Below are 21,953 nucleotides of genomic sequence, written 5' to 3' on the forward strand. Positions count from 1 at the left end.
AAGGATTTTTTTTTTTAATTTTTCCTGAGAAATCTTGATAAAACTGCTGTGCTGGAATGCTGTAATCCTCTCCTGATGTCTCTTAGAGATGGCTGCCTTTCTTCATCTGCAGCGGGACACTTTCTCACACCCATTGGTGATAGCTTTGGAAGGTAGTATTATAGTGAACAGGCTGGCAGCTTATGAAGTCCAGCAGCTGCTGTGCTCTTGGTGCCTTTATTATCCTCAGGACTGAGATATCAGATAAAATCATCACCACTGGTGGAAAATGGCACCAGTGTTCACTGCCACTGCTCCATATTCCCACATATACTTCCATGCTGCCAAACAGTTCCTTCCTTGTTTCTCTTACCCTAGCAGGCCATACTCACCACGGATGGTCCTGAGAGCGGCATTGTGCACAAGCAGAAGTGCCAATGGGCATGTCTTGTTTACATCTTTAGGGGCACAAGGGAAGGGAGTTCAGAACCCAAACATTCACTTTCTATTGAGGCCATACAGATGACAACACTGTTTATGTGAAGCCATTGCGGCCTTGAGAAGTCGGCAAAAGCACGTAGCGTAGACATGGCCTAAGTCTGCAGTTCACATTCACTCCCTATTACCGTCTCCCCTTCCTCGCCCCCTGTAGCTGCAGTGTGCGAAACAAGATCCCCAAGCATACCCTGTGATCACAGTTTCAGTTCAACTTCCATTTCACTTGATGTTAATGCAATTAGCAGCATTTTTAAAACACAAACCACAGACCCATCCTCTATAGCGTTAGAAAATGAGTAATACCAACCTGCACCAAAGAAAATAAAGATTTTTCAGTAGTTCTGGGGGCTAATCACAGTGGCATACTTGTGGTGGGCTGAATTAATGCAGGTTCACAATGTTGTGTGGATGTGCGTACACAGCATCTAGTACAAAAGGGCCACAAAGATGACTCAGGAAGCTCTCTCTTATAGATCAGTTCTAGCAACTGCCCCCCCCCCCCCCCCCACAGATACTTTATCATGGAGGACAGCAGGATATGTGACTGTCAGGCTGCCCTCTAATATTTTCCATCCCTGGGTGGAGTAAATTTTTTATGTGCTACAAGACATGGGCAGATGTGCCCCACCAACAGAAACCTGTTGCTGCCTGAGGGTAGCTGTGGATGCTCTGCTAATCAGCTGGGTGGCACCTGAATCTCTCCTGGCCGGCCACCCAGGCTCCCATCTTACAGGGAACACTGCTTACTGCCCAAATTCCCACCTCAGAAGAAACTATCATGTTTTTAGCAAAACAACATGGACAGGGCTGTTGTTATCTTTTTTTCAGGTAGGCTGCAGTGGGGATCAGAACAGACACAGTTTCTTCATCAAGCAGCCCAGGGGCAGGTCAGGACATGGCCAAACCGTGCTTCACTGGGAGACACAGAGGGACGGGAGGAGAGGCATTAGAATCCTAGACCCAAAGAAGTCAATAGAAATATTCTTCCCAAATATAATGGGCCAGGATACCATTCCTCTCCCGTCAATTGCAAGGCATATTAGAAAGGAGGACCAGTATCAGAGACTTCATGCTACAGGGGAGACCACAGAGATGGACAGCGTTGAAGTGACTTGCCCGAGGTCAGAAAGTAAGAATTAGAATCAAAGTCCTGCATTCCCACCCCTGCTCCTCTCCCCACCCCCCAATTCCACTGGCGTTTCAATACAAAATCATTTCTGGCATCCTCTTTAAAATAAGTACGTCTTTATCAGCAAGTGGCAAGCTCACTGCCGCAGACTTCCTGTGCTGTCACAGATGCAGCAAGGCAGAGGAACAGAGAGCCCATAGCCTGAAGAGCGAATTGCTCACCTTTGCAGCAAATGAGGTTTGCCCTTTGCAAAGTGAAATGTGCAGTGGTAACCAGACCTCCAGCAACCCTTTTGTGACACAGAGGTGTGAGGAAGACAGGAGGGAGGCTTATGAATTTATAACATATACCCATCCTGTAACATCAGGATTTAGACCCTCAGCAGGTGTAAATCAGTGCAGCTTCACCGACATCAATGGATCTATGCCAGCTAGCAAGAGCTGAGGATCTGACCCCATGGCTGTAAATCTGTTTCAGGGCTCTTGGAAATACACTGAAAGCCTCTTGCTGATGGGGGACAAGTCAGCGATGCATGCTATTCTGTGTTACTGGAGCTACCTCTTTCATTCCATGAGCAAGCACCTGTGCAAAATGGCATCCCTGTTTTCATAACTTTAGCCAGAAAGTTATTTCATTGCGGGAAGGGGAATCTTTTCCTTTGCACTATTTCGGTTATGGTAGTAACTAGGAAGATGGAGGATCAGGGCCCCATTTGAACTAGGCTCTGTATGGACAAGATAAACTTCGATAGCAGGGGCTCTCTGCTAGAGAGAGACACAATCCGTTGATGAATAGTACTGCAGGCCAAGTTTACTTTAAGAAGAGAATCACACAAGAACTTCATGCCAACAACATCTCCCTCCAGGTAAGCCCAGTGGACAATCACACTTTAGAGTATATGAAGACAAACTTGGATTTTTACAAACAACAAACAGTCCTGTAGCACCTTAGACACTGACAAATTTAGTAGGTTGTAAACTTTTGTGGGTAAAACCCCCTTCTAAGGTGCTACAGGACTGCTCGCTTTTTGTGAAACTACAGACTAACATGGCTACTAGCCCTCAAGACTACTTGGCCTTTACACTGCATGTATCACTGCTGAAAAGATGACTATTTTTTGCCATCTGCTGGTAGAACAGCAGCATAGCAGAGATTCACTCCCTTTCTCTCCTCCCACTACCCCCCTCTCTCCCCACAAACCTTTTTCCCGAGACTACCCTCAATCCCAGGAGCCAAGAGAGCAGATTGTATGTTTTGTTTAATAGCCAAATCGGACATTAGGGGTAGCATACCCTGTCTGAGGCTGAATCACAGAGGCACTCCTCGTATACCTGCTACAGCACATGCTGCTCAGGTAGGCCCCGTGTTAGAAAACAAACAGCCTTACAGGAGGACATGCAGCACTGCAGGTAGGATGTTGAAAAACAGCAACCTGAACTAGGACCATGCAGCCCAGGGACTATTCTGCCTATTTGTCATGAAGTTTAATAAGGAAGAAGCTGCTGGACTTGTCTCAGGAAATTATAGCCATTGCAAGTAAGGTTCCTTCTAGATTTCTTTCTCTGCCCCTGATACTGTTACTAAGGAAATGACAGTAGCTACTGCTGATACTATTATCTGCTCCAGCTGCTTACTCCACCCACACAACCCAATCCTACTTCCAGTGATGTCTGAGAGAATTTTGCCATTATCTTTCCATGAGAGCAGATCCAAAATACTTACCTGGCCCCTATTGCCAGCATATTTATCTTCAACACCCTTGTGAGTACAGTAAAGTACTAGGAACATCCCCAGCCCCGTTACAGATAAAGAACCAAAGCACAATGAAACTCATTAATCTGAAGTCTGGTACACACAAGGTAGGGAACCATCCCAGGTCTCTTCAGTCTAACGTAAGTGCTGTATCCAGAGGATCACCATCCTCATGGATCAGAGCCACGCACTAATCACCGCTTTTGGATCCACCTACACCGACATCTTCCCATCAAGTTTGCTCATCACTGAAGCTACAGCAGTGGTAACGATGATGGGAGCACAGATTTAAACAGACTACCTCCACACCAGAACAAGCCTAGTGAATGTGGAGTGTATGGTCCTGACAGCTACGAGCAACCCACCTACACTAGTCGCTACCAGTCATGAAATCGTGGCAACAGGACTGGGAAAAGTGAGGAAAAAATGGTTCTGTAGTCAAGATCTACATGACAGAGGAGCATCATGTTGTCAGCAAAGAGAGCGCGGTTTGGTCTACACTGGAAAGCTACATCTTCATAGCTACCTCAGTCAGGATTGTGAAAGATAACCTCCCTCACAGGCATCACTATGCTGACAAGACATTTAGTGGAGACACAGCTATGTCAATGGAAAACTTTCTGTCAGTACAGCTAACTTCATTTGGGGAGGTGGTGTTCCAACATGGACAGAAAAATGCCTTCTGTTCCTGTAGACTGCGTCTATACTAGAGGCTATACTGGCATACCTACACCAACATAGCACAGACACTATAGCACACAGGCACCCACAACTTCCTGGGAGAAATGTCTGTTCCTGATGCTTCAATTCCTTTGCAAGAGCCTGTATTAATTTTCAGAAATGCTTCCTTAGGAATGAAAAAGAAAGCGAGAACTCAGTAGCATTTCTAAATAGGTGGATTCCCCCATTAGCCTACAGCAGCGCGTTAGCAGATGATTTCCTACACACACTACAATACACAAGGGACCTAAGCGTGCTCCACACACTTCACAGACGGCAAGACAACTAGACAAGCTGAAAGAGTACCAAAGTGCAGATAGGCAAGGCAGGTCTGGACTTTTATTTGTTACCGCTTTACACCTTCAAGTTTTGGCCTGAAAACAGAAGGACAGCTGAGGTCACAGAAGTTCATGGTCCCATCACTTTGTTGATTTAATAAAGTAATACAGTACTTTTGAATCACAGGCAGATCAAACAGTCCTATTCCCCCTCAGACCACAGGACCAGAAATTCCTGTGAATGGTTTAGATTAGCCAATGGATTAGTATGGTAACAAAGCCCCGAAGCTACTCCTTTCATAACCTTGGGTGAGATAAGAAGTCACAAGTCTATGGGATGTTTCTGTAGAGCAGACAGCCCAGAAGTGCAAGGTGCAACTCCAGCAAGCTCTTTGTGGTCTGGAAGCCAAGGCCAGGAGCAAACCCAACAAGTATCAGGAAAATCAAAGCGAGTCAGAGAGTGATACGTCGAAGCGCAAGAAAGGACACATGTTTGACTGGAGAAGAGCAATCCTTAGCTAGTGACTGAAGGAGGAGAAAATCCATGCAGAAACTCAGTGAAAACATAAGGAAATGCGGATCAGAGATCCTTCAGAGAGGACAAGCCTCCCTGACCAGAAGCAGACATGTGAAACTTCAGGATCAGATGGAGGTTTCCTTGAGCTGGTGAACTAGTACAATATCCCCAGAAAGAGGAATGTGACTCCAGGAACAGCTCAGCCTGGGTCCCTTCTGTCTTCAGCACAGACAAGTATAAGCCCAGAGCACACCACAGAGAAACTGCTCAAGAACTCTCAGAGATTTGACTATTGTGCTGTTGTCCTGGGCTCTGAGGAATTCATATGCAGATGTTGCTAGGAGATGGTGGAAGACTAGTCTGACTGGCATACCTTGACCAATTATCCACTGCTGTAATGCTTGTCTTCCCCTCCACACCTTTCTTCTCACCTCATGTAGCCTCTTATCTTTGCTATTATTAGGCTATAAACCCTCAGGGCATAGGGACTGTATTTTTTACTTAGACTCATGGGACTGGAAGAAAGCTCGAGAGGTCATCTAGCCCAGTCCTGTGCGTTCACGGCAGGACTAAGTAGTAGGACTAAGTATTACCTAGACAGCCCTGACACGTGTTTGTCTAACCTGCTCTTCATAATCTCCAATGATGAAAGCACTTTGCACATTACAGGCACTGCATGAGTGACACAGAATAACAACTCCAACATGGCATCATAGGACATTAGTCTTAAGTCGTTAATAACTGAAACAAGGTCTGTTTATCTATAGTTCCAATTGGTGCTCGGATACCTGACATGCCCGTTTTCAGGTTTAACATGTCCTCTTTATCCAAATTACAACCCCCACCCCACCACCCAGTGGAAAGAACTGGCTATAGGCACAGTGCCTTCCCTAAGAACTGAGCTGCGATGCTCTGTAGGGAGTGTGGTCCTTAGAAAAGCCTGTCAAGGACCACTGAACAAACCTAAGCCTGACTTATCCCTGCTTTACAATCACCTCCCACTAATCCTTGTTAAAAGAGCGACATGTGACGTGTTCCACAGAGCCCTTCCCACACTCTACTCGTGCTTCTGCTGCACTATGGCCACTGCCCAGGACAGCCACTTGCCCTGCATCACTAGCCACAGCTTCTAGATCACCAGCATTGACCTCTTTCCATATGGAACAGCTACAGTCACCACGTAAAGAGAGACAAAGGTTATTCTTGACCACCTCAGGTTTTGCTTCAGTGCTAGTCAGGAGGAATACAGCACTTTCTCGCTTGCTCTTTGTTTTTCCTAAGTCCATGCTACCTTCCGGGACATGGAGTGCTTCAAGCACTCTATGTCCACATCTCCAGGCTGCAGAGACTTTTCCAGCCCCACCAACATATCTTGATGACACTCACGGATGTTCAGTGGGTACCTGGCCCTCACAAACTCATACGCTGACATCAGCCTCATGTTGTGCTTCACCATCAGGTACTGTATGACACAGGTAGGGGCCAGGGAATAACCATCAAGGCAATGGATTAGAACCCGCTTCCTTTTCTCCAGAGAGGCCTCAATGCACTCATTGATGTCCCAGAAGCAAGGCTCCCTGAGAGCAGGACAATCCCCATTCAGGGGTCCCTGGAGGTCCACCTTGAGGCGTGACCAGCTGTGCCGGAGCTCTCCTCGACTGCATGTGCATGGAATAACACTCGGGCTGCAGTTGCTGGGCAGGCTGCTCATGTCGATGATGCTGTCAATATTGTTCCTGCACAGCACCCTGCCGCAATAGGCTGCGTTGAGGTTCCCCAGATAAATGCAGTCCATCACCCTGCCGATGACGGGCTCTGAGAAGTTGAAGTATTCCAATCCACCTGACTTTGGGGCACTGGATTCCTCACGCTTCGCACTCCCCCTTTGGCTGTAGTTGCAGAACACCTTGGAACTGGAGCAAGACAGAGGGTTGGAATCCAACTCTCCATGGCTGTTCCGAGATGGTGGAGAGAACAGGGAGAACTGGCTGGATGATTTGGCTTTGGTGAATGGTCCCACTAAGTTGGACAGGGTAGAACTAGAGGGAGAATTGGACCTAGGGGCACAGAAAAGGGCCGCCCGTTCCAGAGACCCTGTGCTGCTGGCTGTTCCTCCACTGTGCGCCTTGTCCATCTGCAAGACAAAGGGAGCGGTGAGACTGTTGGCATGCTGTTCTCAAGGACCTTCAAGGGCAGCTGGAACAGCAGTGGGGCCAGAGAGGGCCGTATCCCTGGTCAAGCAGTCAAGATATCGTATTAGCACAGGAGCAGATTACACTAGAAGCCTTAAAAGCCTCAAAAATTTCTGTGCCCATACATCTAATGAGTCATTTACTCTTGCATCAGACAGGCAGAGTACATGCCACAAACCCTCTCAAATCACTCCTCACCTGAGCTTGCAAACTCCTCCGCCACCCCTGGGACACCGAGCCATCAGAGCAGCCATCCCCATCTGATGAGAGTGAAAAGCAAAGTGTTCGATGTTTCCTGGTGGGCAGCTGGGGCGTAGGGGACACATTGTCAGGCCTTCGATTGAGTGCTTCATTCCTATTCATCATCAAATTTGGACAGGAGCCTGCAGAGACAGAAAAAAACACCCATGCATGGAGTGTTTTCATTATACAGATCTGCCTTGTAAAGAGACAGGGCTCCATGCATCTTAATCGACCCTGCTTCCACGTTCCCTTTAATGTTCTACTGTTGCTGCAGGCATACTGTGATTCATTGAGAGAAGAGCTTGAACCAATTATAGGAGGAGCATTTTCGCTGGGGACTCAAAGGGACCCAGAAGCTAGTGAAATCTTTCAGCTCATTTGTCAATGTGCTTGCAGTGTTCCTTCTTCTTGGAAGATGAAACAATGAAATATTGAGCTAGGAGTCCACTTGTTTCCAGAGCATTTCATTACAGAATTTCACAGCAGACCCAATGGCTCCTGACTGCCCATAGGTATGCAGAGAATAGTGCCTAGTAGCTTTACAGTGCAGCACCACATATCAATCCCCACATCCCCAAAAGGCAAGTTTTAAAGGAGAAGAGGAAACTGAGGCCATGAGGTGGGATAACTTGGCTCACAGGCCAAAGTAAAGCTCAATGAGCCAGAACTTTTCACCACACTTCCCATGGAACGCTCCACTTCACCAGGAAGCAGCACAACAGATGAAGCTGACAGATCCCTTTCACTCTCCCCTATATGTAGGGCACAGAGACAGCAGAGGGAATGAAAGGAGAACAGGCTTCAGCAGGGGGAGAAGAAATTCCAATACATTCTGCCACTAGGGATATAAAATCTCATTTAATTAGTTAACTGGTTAACCAATTAAATGGGGGGGAGCAGAGAGGGAGCAGGAGAGTGGCCAGGAGCCCGTTCCAGTATGGATGGAGCTGCTTCAGCCAGGATGAAGCACACCTGTCTGCAGAGATCCTGAGGACTGCCCCACTGAGGACAAGGTCTGCTCTGGCCAGGCTGGAGCACCTCCTGGCTGCAGAAGGCCACACCTGGCTGGAGCAACCTCCTGCCCATTGCAGGCGGGGCAGGAGTCTGCTCCAGCCCCCACCAATTAACCATGATCAGTAAGCTTAGTCTGTTTAGGGTGAGGCTTACGGGTTAACTGGTTAAACATTCACATCCATACCTGCTGCACATACCTCTCTATAATTATGCTACTGCACAGCTGGTTTGGGAGTAGGGTATGTTACAACTGAGTAACAGAACCACCTACCTTCTGAATATCAGCCTCCCATCTACCCAATTTCTAATCAGTGCCAGGACTAGAAACCATAGGTTTCTAGCTCCCAGACCTGTACTCGGTGTTTACCATGCTAAGAAACTGAGAACAACTACAGAGTTCAGCAGAAGGCACTCACAAAAATTTCTCTCCAAACAGGTTTAACAGTTTCTCCAATCCAAGACACTGGACTTTAAGGAGCTTTGACCCTGAATTCACCTATCTGTGCTCAAACTGAGACAGCCACACACGTGAGAGAGAGAATCTCATTCTCTTTCACTCAGAAGCGGTCTCTGCCCCAAAGAGTTTACAATCTAAAGAGAAAAGCATCTGAGCAGAACATGCAGGATGCACAGACTGAGATCCCAGGAGGTTTAAAAGATTAGCATTTTAAAGCCCATTCCTAACTCCCATCCCCGAACCGCTGACATTAAGCTTTCTGGGGTCATTAGTCTACTAAGAAATAACTCCAGGGCTATTCTTCTGGATGCCCTCCATATATCTTTAAGAAGGGAACAATAGCCCATTCACACTCCACACAAAACCCCCAGGCAAGTTACTTCCCTACTAACCAGTTATGCCTCAATATTTGTTTTGCTGCTCTCAGTATTTCCCCAGGAGCTATGTAAAAGCCAGGTTTAAAAATAGCCATCAGCTTAGAACATCTTACTTGCCTACACCCACCTGTGCAGTGCTGGGAAAGAGCCACCGAGGAAGACAGCTGCAAGGAGCTGGGCATCTTAAAGGTCTTCTGAAGATGCTTTACAATCATGCCTGGAATTTTGAGAGGGACATGCATATTAGCAAGGGTATATCTTGAGTGGCCTGATATATCAGTGCAAACCCCACCTTTTTAGGGTATTTGTAAGTATAGACCCAGACAGCAGACAGCAACAGTTCACAAGAAACCTGCCATAGCCTATGACTGAGCACCAATCCAAAGAGGTACAGTACAGCCCCAGATATGCCACATATACACAGTTACACTCAACTGTCCATCAACTCCTTGTTGTCCTGCACAAATGACTAGTCCAGAGAGCAGGTGCTTCCAAGTACCCAAGACCAGGGAACATACTTCCACTCTGATCAGGGCTTACAAGACACAGTGCAGGTGACAGAGAGCTTTGGCCAATTCTTCAGTTAGCTGAAATCCACTCACCTTCCATGCCAGACATCTACCTCCTAAAATCAACCTCCCCAGAATAACCTGTATATTGCACAGTCCCTGCCTAAAGCATACATTTAAGCTGTCGCCAGTTTCCAACTCACCTTGGAATAGGACAACACAAACACTATTTTCAGACAGACAGTCTTCACACCTCTCCTAGCTTCCACACCATCCATGATAGATTCCCTTGTCTCTAGCATTATAGTGCCCCAAAACAGCAGCTGATCACCATACATCAGACAAGATGTGCTACCCTGTTGCATCTGGGTATGGCACATGATGGGCAGCTTAGAGAGGAACTCTCCTGTTAGAGATTACAGGTTGAATCTCTCTAATCCAGCATCCTCAGGTCCTGACCATTACTGAATGAGAGAATTTGCTGCACAAGAGGTCAACATAGTCTAGCATCATTACCAACACTTCCACTACTTACTGGGCTCTTAGAAGACATTTACAAGTAAATTAGAGCTAAATAACAGCACAGTGCCAGGATGGCTGACTATAAACAAACTCTATGGGAACATGGGAAATTTGGCCACAGCCATGATAAATGGACATCTGGCTAAATGAAATCATTCCAGATTATAAATGTTGCTAGATGAGAGAGTACCGAACTAGAGAGGTTCAACTTGTACAAGTTCATTTCAGTTTAGCTGAAACTGAAATAAGCATGCCCATATAGGAGTTTGTAGCAGTTTCACTTAATTAAACTGATACTACTGACCATATGCTTTTTTGGGGGTGGAGTTGATGGGGGCAGGGTCTCACCTTTGGTTAGGGATGTTAACACAAGTGCACTTAACTGGATAAGCATTTTGCCTCAGCTCCAGCCAACCAGCCCCACCACAGCTGCGAACATAGGGTCCTGCCACGGCCATGAAGTCCTGCTGCCTGGCCCACCAGCCATGTTCCCTGTAATCTTTTCCATCCACGTTGATGGTACAGCCATGTACCACCAGTAGAATGAAAAGACTGAGCTGTGGGCACTCTGCAAATCAGCTGGCACACATTTGAATTTCTCCTAAGTGGACACACAAACACAGGGCTTACAAGGAACATTACCAGCAGCTTCTGTGAGGCCCGAGCTACTCTGGCCCAGCGCTGCCATTGCTGCCAGGGTTCCCTCCCAAGGGTTGATTAACCATTTAGCATCCCTACTTTAGGCTCCCTAATTCCATTTTTTTTGGTTAAAGCTTTTATCACATCATTTTTGTAAGGACGACAGATGATGAGAGCATCTCACGAACATTGGTTAAACCGTCTAATATCTTTGTGAGTATAGTCAGTATCTATCAATTTGCACATGAGGAAGTTGAAGCACAGAGGCATTAACTGTCATGCCCTGAGTAATCACCAGAACAGGGACGAGAACTTCAGCCTTCTGGTTTCCATGCCCCACCCTAACCACTGGGACACAAGCCTTCTTTGCAGGTGGTAGCAGCAGAAGGAAAAAGAGCAGGCTTTGAAATCTACATTACACAGCATTTGAAACCAGCTGAGACTGATGTTGCTGTAGCTCTTTTACTTTTCCCCCTCAAGGAACTTTGGTTGGATGAGTCTGAGCCCACATCCTTTTTCCCCTCCACTCACTCACCTGTAACCCCATTCCTCTTTGAGTTGTATTTTTTGTCCAGAAGCTTGAAGGCTATGAAATCCTTGTGCCATTTCTCCACTGACTCCATTGTCCTGAGGTCTGCAACAGTGAAAAACAAGAAATCAAGACCTACAAGCACAACTTCTCACATTTAACATTGGGAGCTCTGTCCTGTCAGGAATGAGGCTGCCAATTCACTCAACAACTGGTTCTCTTCTTCTGATGAGATCACTTTAGTCTGTGTAAAAATGGAGATAAGCCTGAACCAAATCTTGAATGGAGCCAGGCCACCAAGTGTCAGGATGTTTGCAAAATTCGGAGCCATATAAAAAATAAGCTCAGAAATGAAAAATATGAGCACTTAGAGCCAGAGATACATTTTCTTTCGTGGTGTTAGAAAAGTTCTACTTCCCACTTGAAAGAAATCAAAGTCTGAGTAGCTCCACATCCATGGATAACTCAAGATTAAGCACAGCTTTGGACAATGGAGTTGGCAGCTCCTCCCCGTACATTTCATAATCACGGCAGTGGCACGGAATTAAGATGCTGAACCAACTTTGCTATCCAAGGCCAGTTAAATGTTTCCACACTGGATCCAATCCACGCCATTGAATAGAACCCAAAGCCAAGTCTTGTGTTAGTTACTTATCATCTGCTAGAAGGTTAAATTAAAAGAGAAACCTTAAGGGTAAAAATAAATTCTACATTTCTATTGTAAAATTGACACCTATACTATTCATTCTCCCTGCCCTCTGCCAACCCAAGGACAATTCTGGGAGAGAAAGAGGTTCTCCCTCTTGCTGGAACCCCAAAAAGAAAATGTCTACTATCATGAGACAGCAGACAGAGAGCCAGCAGAAAGTGGGAAGGAATGGGGAAAGAAGAAGATGACAGTTCTAAACCACTGTACTGCATGCAATATCCATGCAGCCCGCTCAGCTTTTAAGAAACTGATCCAAAACTAACACAAACACAAATCCAAACAAACAAAAAAGCAGGAGCCAGAAAAACCCTGAGCTTTGGGAGCACCCAAAAGCCCACTGTCGGTTCCTTTGGAAAGGAAAGGAGCAGCAAGCCCTGGGCTGGAGAAGTGTTGGTACCAGGAACCAAGGTATTATCCAGGAAAAAAACGAGCACACAGAAACCAGAATTTGGTGCCTGCCTTTGAGAGTGGAACTGCTCTGCACGCCCCCAGAACACAGCCAGGGGAAGCCTGAGGAAGCAGGGAGGGAGAAGGCAGTTGAACCCTACTCCCTAAGAGAGACAGGACTGAGAGGAGCACAGAGGAGAGCCAGCTGCTTCGTTCCCCTCCCCCAGCTTCAGCACAAAGACCCCCCACTCCCTCTATCCCAGCCCCACAGTGCGGAGACTGTCCAGCCCCGGCAGGAGCACTCACTCAGCACAATCTCCCCTCCCCACACACACTCAGCACAACCCCCTCCCCAGACACCCTCAGCACAAACCTCTCTACACACACACGGCCCGTGCAACCCCCCCACCCCCGGGGCTCACCCCACCTACCACGCGCCCGGGCAGCCGCGCTGGAGTTCCCCGCTTTAGGCAGTCCCCCGGCTCCGCGAAGAACTCCTCACCCCGGGAAGTTTGACGTGGGAGTGGGGCTAGGAAACTACCAGGCGCGCCCAGCCCGGGCTGCAGCCCCCGCTGCTCCGCAAGTGCAAAGGGCACTCCCCGGAGAGCAGGGCGGCCCTCCCGGGGCAGCTGGGAGATGTAGTCTTTGGAGCAAAGCATGTCCCGCTCCTTCCCTCTCTCCCCTCCCTCCCCTGCGCTAAGCGAGCCTGGCCTGGCGCCTGGCACGGCCTCATTCGGGTTAGCTCTTTCTGGACTGGGTCCTTCCCATCTGTGCCCTGCACGGTCCTGCCTTGCTTGGCCTGGGCTCCTGGGAGCTGCTGCAGTCACTCTCTCATCAAGTGACCTCACAGCAAGTGTGAAAAACCAGGACCTATTCCCCCTCATTCCTCTGGCAGAAGGGGCATAGTGGTGTATACAGGACAAAACCCTGCCCCAGTATCAGTATGGCCCTGATAATATGGGAATATCCAGTCACTCTACTCCCATGGAAAAGGCTAGTGAGGCCTCTCCTGTGCTTTAGCCGCTCCATCTTCACCCAGGGAATGCTGTGAGATGTCAAAATTTTCTTAAAGCTAATGTTAAAAATTTACATAATATACAGGTTAAAAAAAGAGTGTTGGTACATTGGGTATGGTGCTTAGGTTAACCACGAATACAAGCTTCCTTTAAAAGAAGTTAAGGTGCATATAGTAAATAAATCAGCAATAACCCAAAATTAGGTGCATAAATTTCACAGTACTGTAGGGTCTTAACATTCGCAAGGGTTCTGTGTTGAGAACCCTCACGAACATTGAATTTCTCACTTCCTGGCGCCCTGGGAAAGAGGCAGCTGCTGACGCTCCTGCCCAGAGTCCTGAGGGAAGCGGCTGCTGCCAGCGCTCCATGCCCCGAAGCCTTGGGGAAGCAGCCGCTCGCAGCTGCTCGTGAATAATTGAGCTTGTGAACCTTAGGTTTGCGAATATTGAGACCCTACTGTACAGTTTTGATATGAGCATCCAAATATTCAGGTACGACACTCAGAAAAGTTACACAGAGAGTTGACTGTGGAAAGCAAATATATCAATGGGTGGAGATTGTCCCTCAGTGACTGAGAATTTAGGCCAGGTTGTCCTTTAGAAAAAATACAGTCCATCAGGAAAGCAGTTGAGTTGCTCTCCTGACTGCACTTCTCATCAACACTCTAGCTAATCCCTCCTGGCATTGCCAATGTCCCACAATGTGGTCTGGGTAAATATCCCTCCATAATCTGAGGGCATCCCACACCATGTGTTGCCACATCATCCGAGTGTAGCACTGACGCATTCCACATTCTTTCAACACTGGCTTGTTACTGGCATCCCATACAACCAGACAATCAATCCCAAACAATCATAAGCCGGCTCCCACTTCACTCCACTCCATGAGGTTGGCTTAAAAACCAAGAAATCTGAAAAAAGAAAAATCATGAGAGATGACAAGTACCAGAAGGGTAGCGGAGTTAGTCTGTATCTTCAAAAACAACAAGAAGTCCTGTGGTACCTTATAGATTAACAGATAGTTTAGAGCATAAGCTTTTGTGGGTAAATACCCACTTTGTCAGAGAGTTGAGTATTTGCCTTCTGTTTTATGAGCCATTAGGTTTCATATTTAACCTTTTCTGCAACCATGATGGATAGAAACTGAAAGCTCAGATTTCACCTAATCATGTAAGTGCAGAAGCTGAGGCTTTAACCTTTAAAGAAAACTTACCAAACATCATGAAACTCACCATAAAATCATTAGAGGTCACAACACTGGTTAATGAGTATTTATGATGCAGACACCCACATTTGCTGATTTGCTAACCCAGTTTTGCCATCGCCACTCCTTCAAAATACATATGCCCCCTCAAACCATTAATTTAAAAATCATGAGATTTTAAACAAATAAATTTTGGGTTCTTTTTCTTTGGGTTTCTCAGCCTCTGGGTTACATTCAATTCACAAAGTCCAGGCTTTCCTCCACAAGCTTGAAGGCCAGATTTAAAATAAAATAAAATAAACACAGCACCAGGTGTTGAAGTTTTTTTCTTAAAAAAAAAAAAAGGAAATATCACAAGACTTGTGGTAAAAATCATTAAAGGCAAGCAGTCCTGTAGAACCTGAGAGACTAATAAATTTATTTATTAGTTAATGAACTTTCATGGGTAAGACCCACTTCTTCAGATCTACTCCAATCTGAAGAAGTGGGTCTTACCCACAAAAGCTTGTTACCTAATAATTATATTTGTTGGCCTTCAAGGTGCTAAAGGACTGTTTGTTTTTCGAGAAGCTACAGACTAATATGGGTACCCCTCTGAAATAAAAATCATGAGTTGGCATTATTGCCTAGGGTTCTTCCCACATGTATTAGGAATTTACTTGTACACATTATTAATTTTATTCTTCTGTTTTGATACCCACACATAATTAACCCAAAATAATAAAATAAATGTGACTCATAGTAAGTAATGGAACGCATGTAACTGGATAAAACTCCTTGATTTCTTTCTCACAGAACCACTACATACACTCACATTTCTACATGCCTGGGCCCCAGTTCTCCACGGTTTTACACTTCATGTCCAAATTTACAGCCAAGCAAAGAAAGGACAGAATGGTAGGCCACTACACTTAACAGACACTTTTCACAGGCATATGTTATTAGAATTTGTGAGTTCCTGACTCCCCTTTCTGGGTTCACATCTCTGATTTGTGGGAAGGATTGGGTAAGAACTCCTGCAAAGGAAGGGAACGTGTTCCTAAATTGTATAAACACACACAATCTGTCCTTTGCTCTCAATGGTCCATGGCACATTTTAAAATTACAGTTTAACAAACAAGCTTCTCTTAGTACCTCCTCCCCAGGCATTTAACATGACTCGTAAGACAGCGGCCAAGAACATAGCTAGCAGGAAGCCATCACGATCAGAGCTCTCTAAGCTTCTCTCAGCGTGAGCCTAGGAGCAGGGCCAATGTGTGGGGGGCAGGGGAGGTGACACCTTGTGTGGTCCTCTGGGCAAGATGTGGGGAGCAGGGCAGCCCCTGCTGCTGGTGCCAGGTACCCTGTTAATTGCACAGGCTGCATTGGTTGGGGAAGAGGTGGAATGGGGGTGGAGCATGGGCAGAGCAGGGGTGAAGAGGGGGCAGAGGAAAAGGTGGCGTCTGGGGTGGAGGGGGTGGGTTGTCCTAGGCCCTGCACCCTTCTAACGACAGCCCTGCCCTGGACTAGGGGTGGTACATGCAGAAGTCACATGGGGGAGCAGTCATGTGGCCTGTGCTGCTGCCCAGCAGTTGCCTCTGCCTAGCAACATGTTTTGATGATATGAAATGAGGACAATTTTAGAGCAAGGAGGGAGTGAATCCCACAGCTGAGAGGTCCTCATAGACAGCTCCCTGCTTCTTCGCCTATTACAGGAACAGAGGGTTGATGACTTTCTAAATTGCGCAAAGCAGAGCACCCTTGTACTGCCCCACTCCTTCTCTGAGGCCCCTCCTCCACTCACTCCATCCCCCTCTCTCTGTTGCTTGCTCCCCCCTCCCCACATGCTTACTCCCTTATTTTCACTGGGCTCAAGCAGGGGTTTGGGAGCGGGTGAGGTCTCTAATCATGTGGGCTTTGGGATGGGGTTGAGGAATTTAGGGTGCAGGAAGAGACTCTGAGTTGGGTTTGAGGGGTTTTGAGCATTGGAAGGGGCTCTGGGCAGAGACAGGGGTTGGAATGTGGGAGGTGGGTTGGACTCTGGGCCAGGGGTATGGACCCCAGGATGGGAACAGAAATGAGGGCCCAGAGTGTAGGAGGGGGCTCCATGCCAAGTGGGAGTGCTGACCAGAGCCACCAGGGTTCCTTTTGGATTGTATGTTCCAGTTGAAAGCCAGACATCTGGCAACCCTATGCATCTTTCCAAGGGTTGTGGTAGGGTCTCTGTCACTGACCATTTTTCAATTGCCAGTTAGATGTGCTTTGAAAAGATAAGCGCCAGACACTATTATGGGGACATTCTGTGGCTTCTGTTATATGAGAAGTCCGACTAGATCACCAAAATGGTCCCTTCTGGCTTTTGAATCTATGAATCCTCTAAATTACCTACTGTTTTATAACCCAGCTGAGGTTTCTTATGTGGAACGAGGTAAAATTAACTGGTCTGCAGTTATTAACAGTCCATTTGCTACCATGTCCTGAAATAGCCGGGTCCTGAATGGGGCTAAAGTCTACAGGAGATCTGTCCAAGTGTAAGCTGAATGAGGAATTTTGGGATTCCGCCCTGAGAGCCTGAATATCAGTGAACGTGGCTTGCTTTAACTCCTCTTAGTACAGCATTCTGGAGCCTCCCATAGCAAGGAACATGGCTGCATGTCACCTCTTGGATTCTGTGCTGTCACACCACAGGTATCTTCAGCATGGAGATGAATGTTCCACTAAGGCTGCCTCCTTTCTTTCACAGGTGTCCAAGAGAGACAGCTCAGCATTGTGTGTGACCAATGACAGCAGAATATGCAGGTCCAATGGAGGATGTGTCTTTCTGACTTTGTATGTCATAGCGCCTAAGTCAAGACTTTAGACAATCCCACAAGCTGAATTCTCCAGTGCCAACACAGCCTTGTTTTCATGAACCCTAGCTCTCCAGCCCCAGAGAAATCAGTTGTATGTGGGAGAAAGGAGTTCTACACCCATCATTTGGGTGGCTAGAGACAAGAGCACGACAAAATTCCAGATACAAAAGAAAACAGTTGGTGTTGGGATTTCAGCACTAGAACCAGTGAGAGGTTTTGAAAATTATCCCTTTCTCCCATGGGCAGAGCTTGGTCTTACTCTGCATCTTGGAACGCAAATACCTTAAACCTTACAGAGTTCTAATTCCCAGTTCACATTTTACAGCTTGGTTAAATGGGCTTTGCTTCCTCTAATGTCTCCCTCCCAGCCCCATCTCCTGGCTGGCTCCTACAGGGAAGCATTGCTCTTTCCAGCCCCCACCGAAATAGAAAGAAATATGGAGCTATACCTTCAGAGGTCATGGAGTCCACTCCCCTGCCCTCACAGCAGCAGCTATCACCATCCCTGACATATTTTTGTTTTTAAATGTATTTACCCTAGATAGCCCCCTCAAGGATTGAGCTCACAACAAGGGGTTTAGCAGGCCAGCATTCAAGCCACTGAGCTCTCCCTCCCCTCTATAAGTAGAAGATTTACCTTCTTTTCTCTCCAGTGTCTTTGATCTTTCTCCCACCAGGCAGTCCATTCCTGTTCCAGAAAGTTGCCAGCCTGCAGCAAATATCTGTGCACTATGCTACAGCTGTCTTTCACATGGACCATCACTAACCAAACCTACGGCCAGAATCAGTGCTCCCTCTTAGCTGAGCACTTGGGCAGCCACCCAGGAGAGATTCAAATGCTGCTCAGCTGATTAGCATAGCACCCATAACACCCCCAGCAGATAGCATGCATTTCTAATGGTCTTGTACATCAAGACATGTCAGCGCACATAACATTTATTCTGTACACAGATGGAAAAAAATACAGGGAACACTGGCCAGAATTTTATCTTAATCCACTCCTGATTGCCTTTGTTACCCAGGCCATTATCAATGGTAGAAAAGCCTGTCCACCCTATTCCACTATCCTCTTGAATTTCCATAAGCTGCTCAGGGATAATAATGTTTCCTTGCACAACTGATCACACTCTGAGTGCTTTAACAAATGTCAAATCAACATGCATGTACAGTGCTGCTGTCTGTACAACGGAAAGCAAATACTGTTCTGCTGAGCTCAGAATACCAAGGTGTACTTGTAGCCAGAATGCAGTGATTGTGCAGCAGGATACCTTCACCATCTTCTGTCAGTCAGGGTCAAATCCTGATAAGGTGCTTGGCACGCCCATGTCACATGAACTCCAAGTTGCAGGTGCATCTTTCACCTTTTGCTCTCCACAGTGTGTGTGAAGATGTTCTCATCAAATCTGCAGCCAATTATTTCCCTTAGTTCCAAGTAATGCCTCTCTGTACTGTCCTAAGAACATCAAGCAATGTCCAGCTGATTAGTGATCCAGTTCTCTCTTGGTCAAAGCGTTCCTTCCTGAACAAAGCCCAGAACTTCTTGCTTGCCCACACCAGACCAAGTTCTCCCTTGTAGAGAGGTATGAGATCAGAACTGTACGGAATTACAGCAGCTTTCTCTGTCCCATCCGTAATGCTCTTAGCACATTCTGTCCCTTGCTCTGTGACCTACTCTCTGCATGTTGCCAATACTGCTGCAAAGGCCATTGGCTAGCTTGCTTTAATCAGGTGCAGCTCAAGGGTATGAAGGATGACCTAGTGACCAGTGCATGGGACCAGAGCTCAGGAGGCCAGGATTCTGTTCCTAGCTCTGCCATGAACGTGCTGGTTGACTCTGGGCTCTTTGCTTGGCACATTCTGTGCACCAGTTCCCTATCTTTAAAATGGGGATAATCCCTCCCTTTGTCACCGGCTAGGGAGAAAATCCACAAATAAGCCTGAGGAGGGCTGCAGATTTGTCATGACATTTTTAAATCAAAAATCATGGAGCAGTCCTGGTAAATTTAGCAAAAGTCATCGGTTTAGCAGCTGCTCCATGATTTTTTTTAAAAAAAGAGTGCAGCCAGTGAGGGGGCAGTGACATTCACCCCGGCACCACAACCATAACCCAGCATGAGGAGCAGGGGGACACCAGGAACATGATTAGGGTGGGATGGGGTAGGTAGAGGGGAACTGAAGAGCAAGTCTGCTCCAAACTCACCCCAGACACAAGCAGCTACAGCTCCTGTCTCCTGCAGAGCTGGACCAAGGCTCTTCCCTCTGTGTGTTGCAGCCTGGTGCACAGGGTTGCAGCACCGCTTACATGTGGTCCTGTGGCCCCTCTCTCATGATAGAGAGGCCATAGCACCAAATTTGAGTGAGTGATGTTGTCATCCCCATGCACCAGGTCATAACCCAAGGCAGGGAGCCAGGCTCAGCCAGTGGAACACAGAACCCACAGCTGTGAGTTGAATGAGGGGTGGGCTCCCACACAGCCCACTCTCCAGCCCTCCTCTCCACACCCAGCCAGCAAGCCCAATACAGCTTTCCTGCTGGAAGTCACGGACAGTCTGGGAAACCACAACGTCCATGACTTTTTCTGCACCCTGGCTAACCTGCAAGACTAACCATGAGGCATTCAGATAACGCAGCAGCAAGGCCCATAAAGTACAGAGACAGATCCTGCCTGTGTTCCTTCTTTTTACTGAGCAAGAACTGCTGAAACAAAGTTTACAGGAGGTCTTACCTGGTGTGCCCTCGTAAATCAAGCAGTGCTACCTGGCATCACCAGAAAAGGGCACTCAGCTCTTCTGCCTCTTCCTCATTTCACTCCCTGCTAACTTCAGTGTCCCGGGCTTCCTTGAAACAACCAGGTATGGCTCAATCAGTTATGAAGGCTCTGCTCCTCTGTGGAACTGGCTTCTCAGAGGCTGTGATTGGCTGGCTTGGCTAGTTCTGGGTATCCTGGATACTGCTCTCTCCATGGAGCCACACGTCACAGCCTGGGATCCAGAGAGGCAGCTAAGAGCTTCACAGGCTCCTTGCTGAAAAGAGGGTGGCGTGGTATAGCTGAGAAAAAAATAGTTCCCAGTGTCTCACGATCGGTGAGCAATAAGTCCCCCTAGGCTGGCTCAGCTGCAGTTAGGCAGATGGCTGGGGAGGGAAGGAACATGCAGAACATGTTACAGCAAACTTTACTTTTAAAGCATCTCACTTTCCCAGAGTAAGGGCTGGAGTCCGCTCTCAGTGCCCCTGGATTTATGCCAGCAAAGCCCACAGTTGGCCCAGGCCTGGGCTGAGGCACTGGAACTCTTTTTTTGGATGGGGGTGCTGAGCTTCAGCCCCCTACCCCTTAGACTGATGGAGATTGAGTCATCAACTCTCCCAGGCCAGATGAACTGGACTCCACTGCTGTGAATGGCCTCCTCTCTGTCCAGCCCAAGAGCAACTGCAGAGCCCTGGGCCAGCTCTGGGACCTCTGGGGCCACAGAGCTGCAGAACCCAAAGCTGGGCCAGCAGATGGCAGGACCCCGATGGCCAATGGAGCCTGTAGCAGGGCCAGAGGGACCCAGGATGGCGGAACTCATGGCAGGGCTGGCAGGACTGGCAGTGAGGACCAGTGGAGCTCATGGCAGGACTGGCAGGACTCAGAGGTGTCGGGGCAGAGCTTGCAGTAGGGCCAGTGAGACACAGGGGAGCTGGTGGAGCTTGTGGCAGGGCCAGTGGGACTCTGGGTGGGGGGCCAGTGGAGCCCGTGGCAAGGCTGGGGGCCCATGTGGGGGAGGGATTGGCAGACCTTGCCTGTGACAGTGCCTGCAGGACCCTAGTGGAGCCAAGAGGAGAACCAGCCAGCTGCCTGGAGGCTGGGGCCAAAGGCTGGTGGAGCTGGGATCAGGTCTGGCCCCTAGGCGTGGGGAAGCTGGGTGCAAACCTGGGAGTGACCCTGCACTCCTACTCCCCATACATATGGGCCTGGGTTCTACAGATGCTAGTTTTCATACCAGTGTCTGATAGGGGGCAGGTCTAGCAGGCAGCTGGTGTGCCCTTCTTTACAAATCCTCTCTTTGCCTACAAAAATACAAGCAGCTCTGAGATAGATTAGTGCCACCTTTGCTACGCCCACCTCTCCCCCAAGCACAGGAAACAGGGAGTGAGGATCGGGGCAATGAACGTGTCCAGCTGGCTGTGTGCCAGGGTACCCAGGGGAGTGCACGTACGCATCCCTGTTCTAGCTTGGGTGCGAGTGCGTATCTCATCCAGAGATGGGAAGGGGGATTTGAGAAATGGGTGTGGGAGTCCAGTCTCTGCCTGGGTCTGAAATAAAAACATCATAAAACTGGAAAGGACCTTGAGAGGTCATTGAGTCCAGCCCCCTGCACTCACAGGACCCTCACTATCCCCGACAGATCTATTTTCTTTTTAAATCTAACCTGCCCCAGTTTCTTGAAAGGCCCCTTCAAGGGCTGAACTCAG

At 47.8% G+C, this 21,953-nt stretch overlaps 1 protein-coding gene across 2 annotated transcripts; it reads right to left on the minus strand.

The window, feature by feature from the left end:
• Positions 1 to 1,675: 1,675 nt before the first annotated feature.
• LOC142013988 (uncharacterized) lies at positions 1,676 to 13,016 on the minus strand. Of its 2 annotated transcripts, XM_074995985.1 has the most exons (5): positions 12,883 to 13,016; positions 11,362 to 11,460; positions 9,284 to 9,373; positions 7,264 to 7,448; positions 1,676 to 7,007 (listed from the first exon to the last, which is right to left on the minus strand). In XM_074995985.1, the coding sequence occupies exons 2-5, from the start codon at positions 11,447 to 11,449 to the stop codon at positions 6,150 to 6,152; spliced, it is 1,221 nt and encodes a 406-aa protein (XP_074852086.1). In that variant the 5' UTR covers positions 11,450 to 11,460; positions 12,883 to 13,016; the 3' UTR covers positions 1,676 to 6,149. The 2 variants fall into 2 exon arrangements, with proteins under 2 accessions (XP_074852086.1, XP_074852087.1); XM_074995986.1 differs by lacking the exon at positions 9,284 to 9,373.
• Positions 13,017 to 21,953: the final 8,937 nt, after the last annotated feature.

Source organism: Carettochelys insculpta, chromosome 6 (genome assembly GCF_033958435.1).
Source record: "Carettochelys insculpta isolate YL-2023 chromosome 6, ASM3395843v1, whole genome shotgun sequence".
NCBI lineage: Eukaryota > Metazoa > Chordata > Testudines > Carettochelyidae > Carettochelys > Carettochelys insculpta.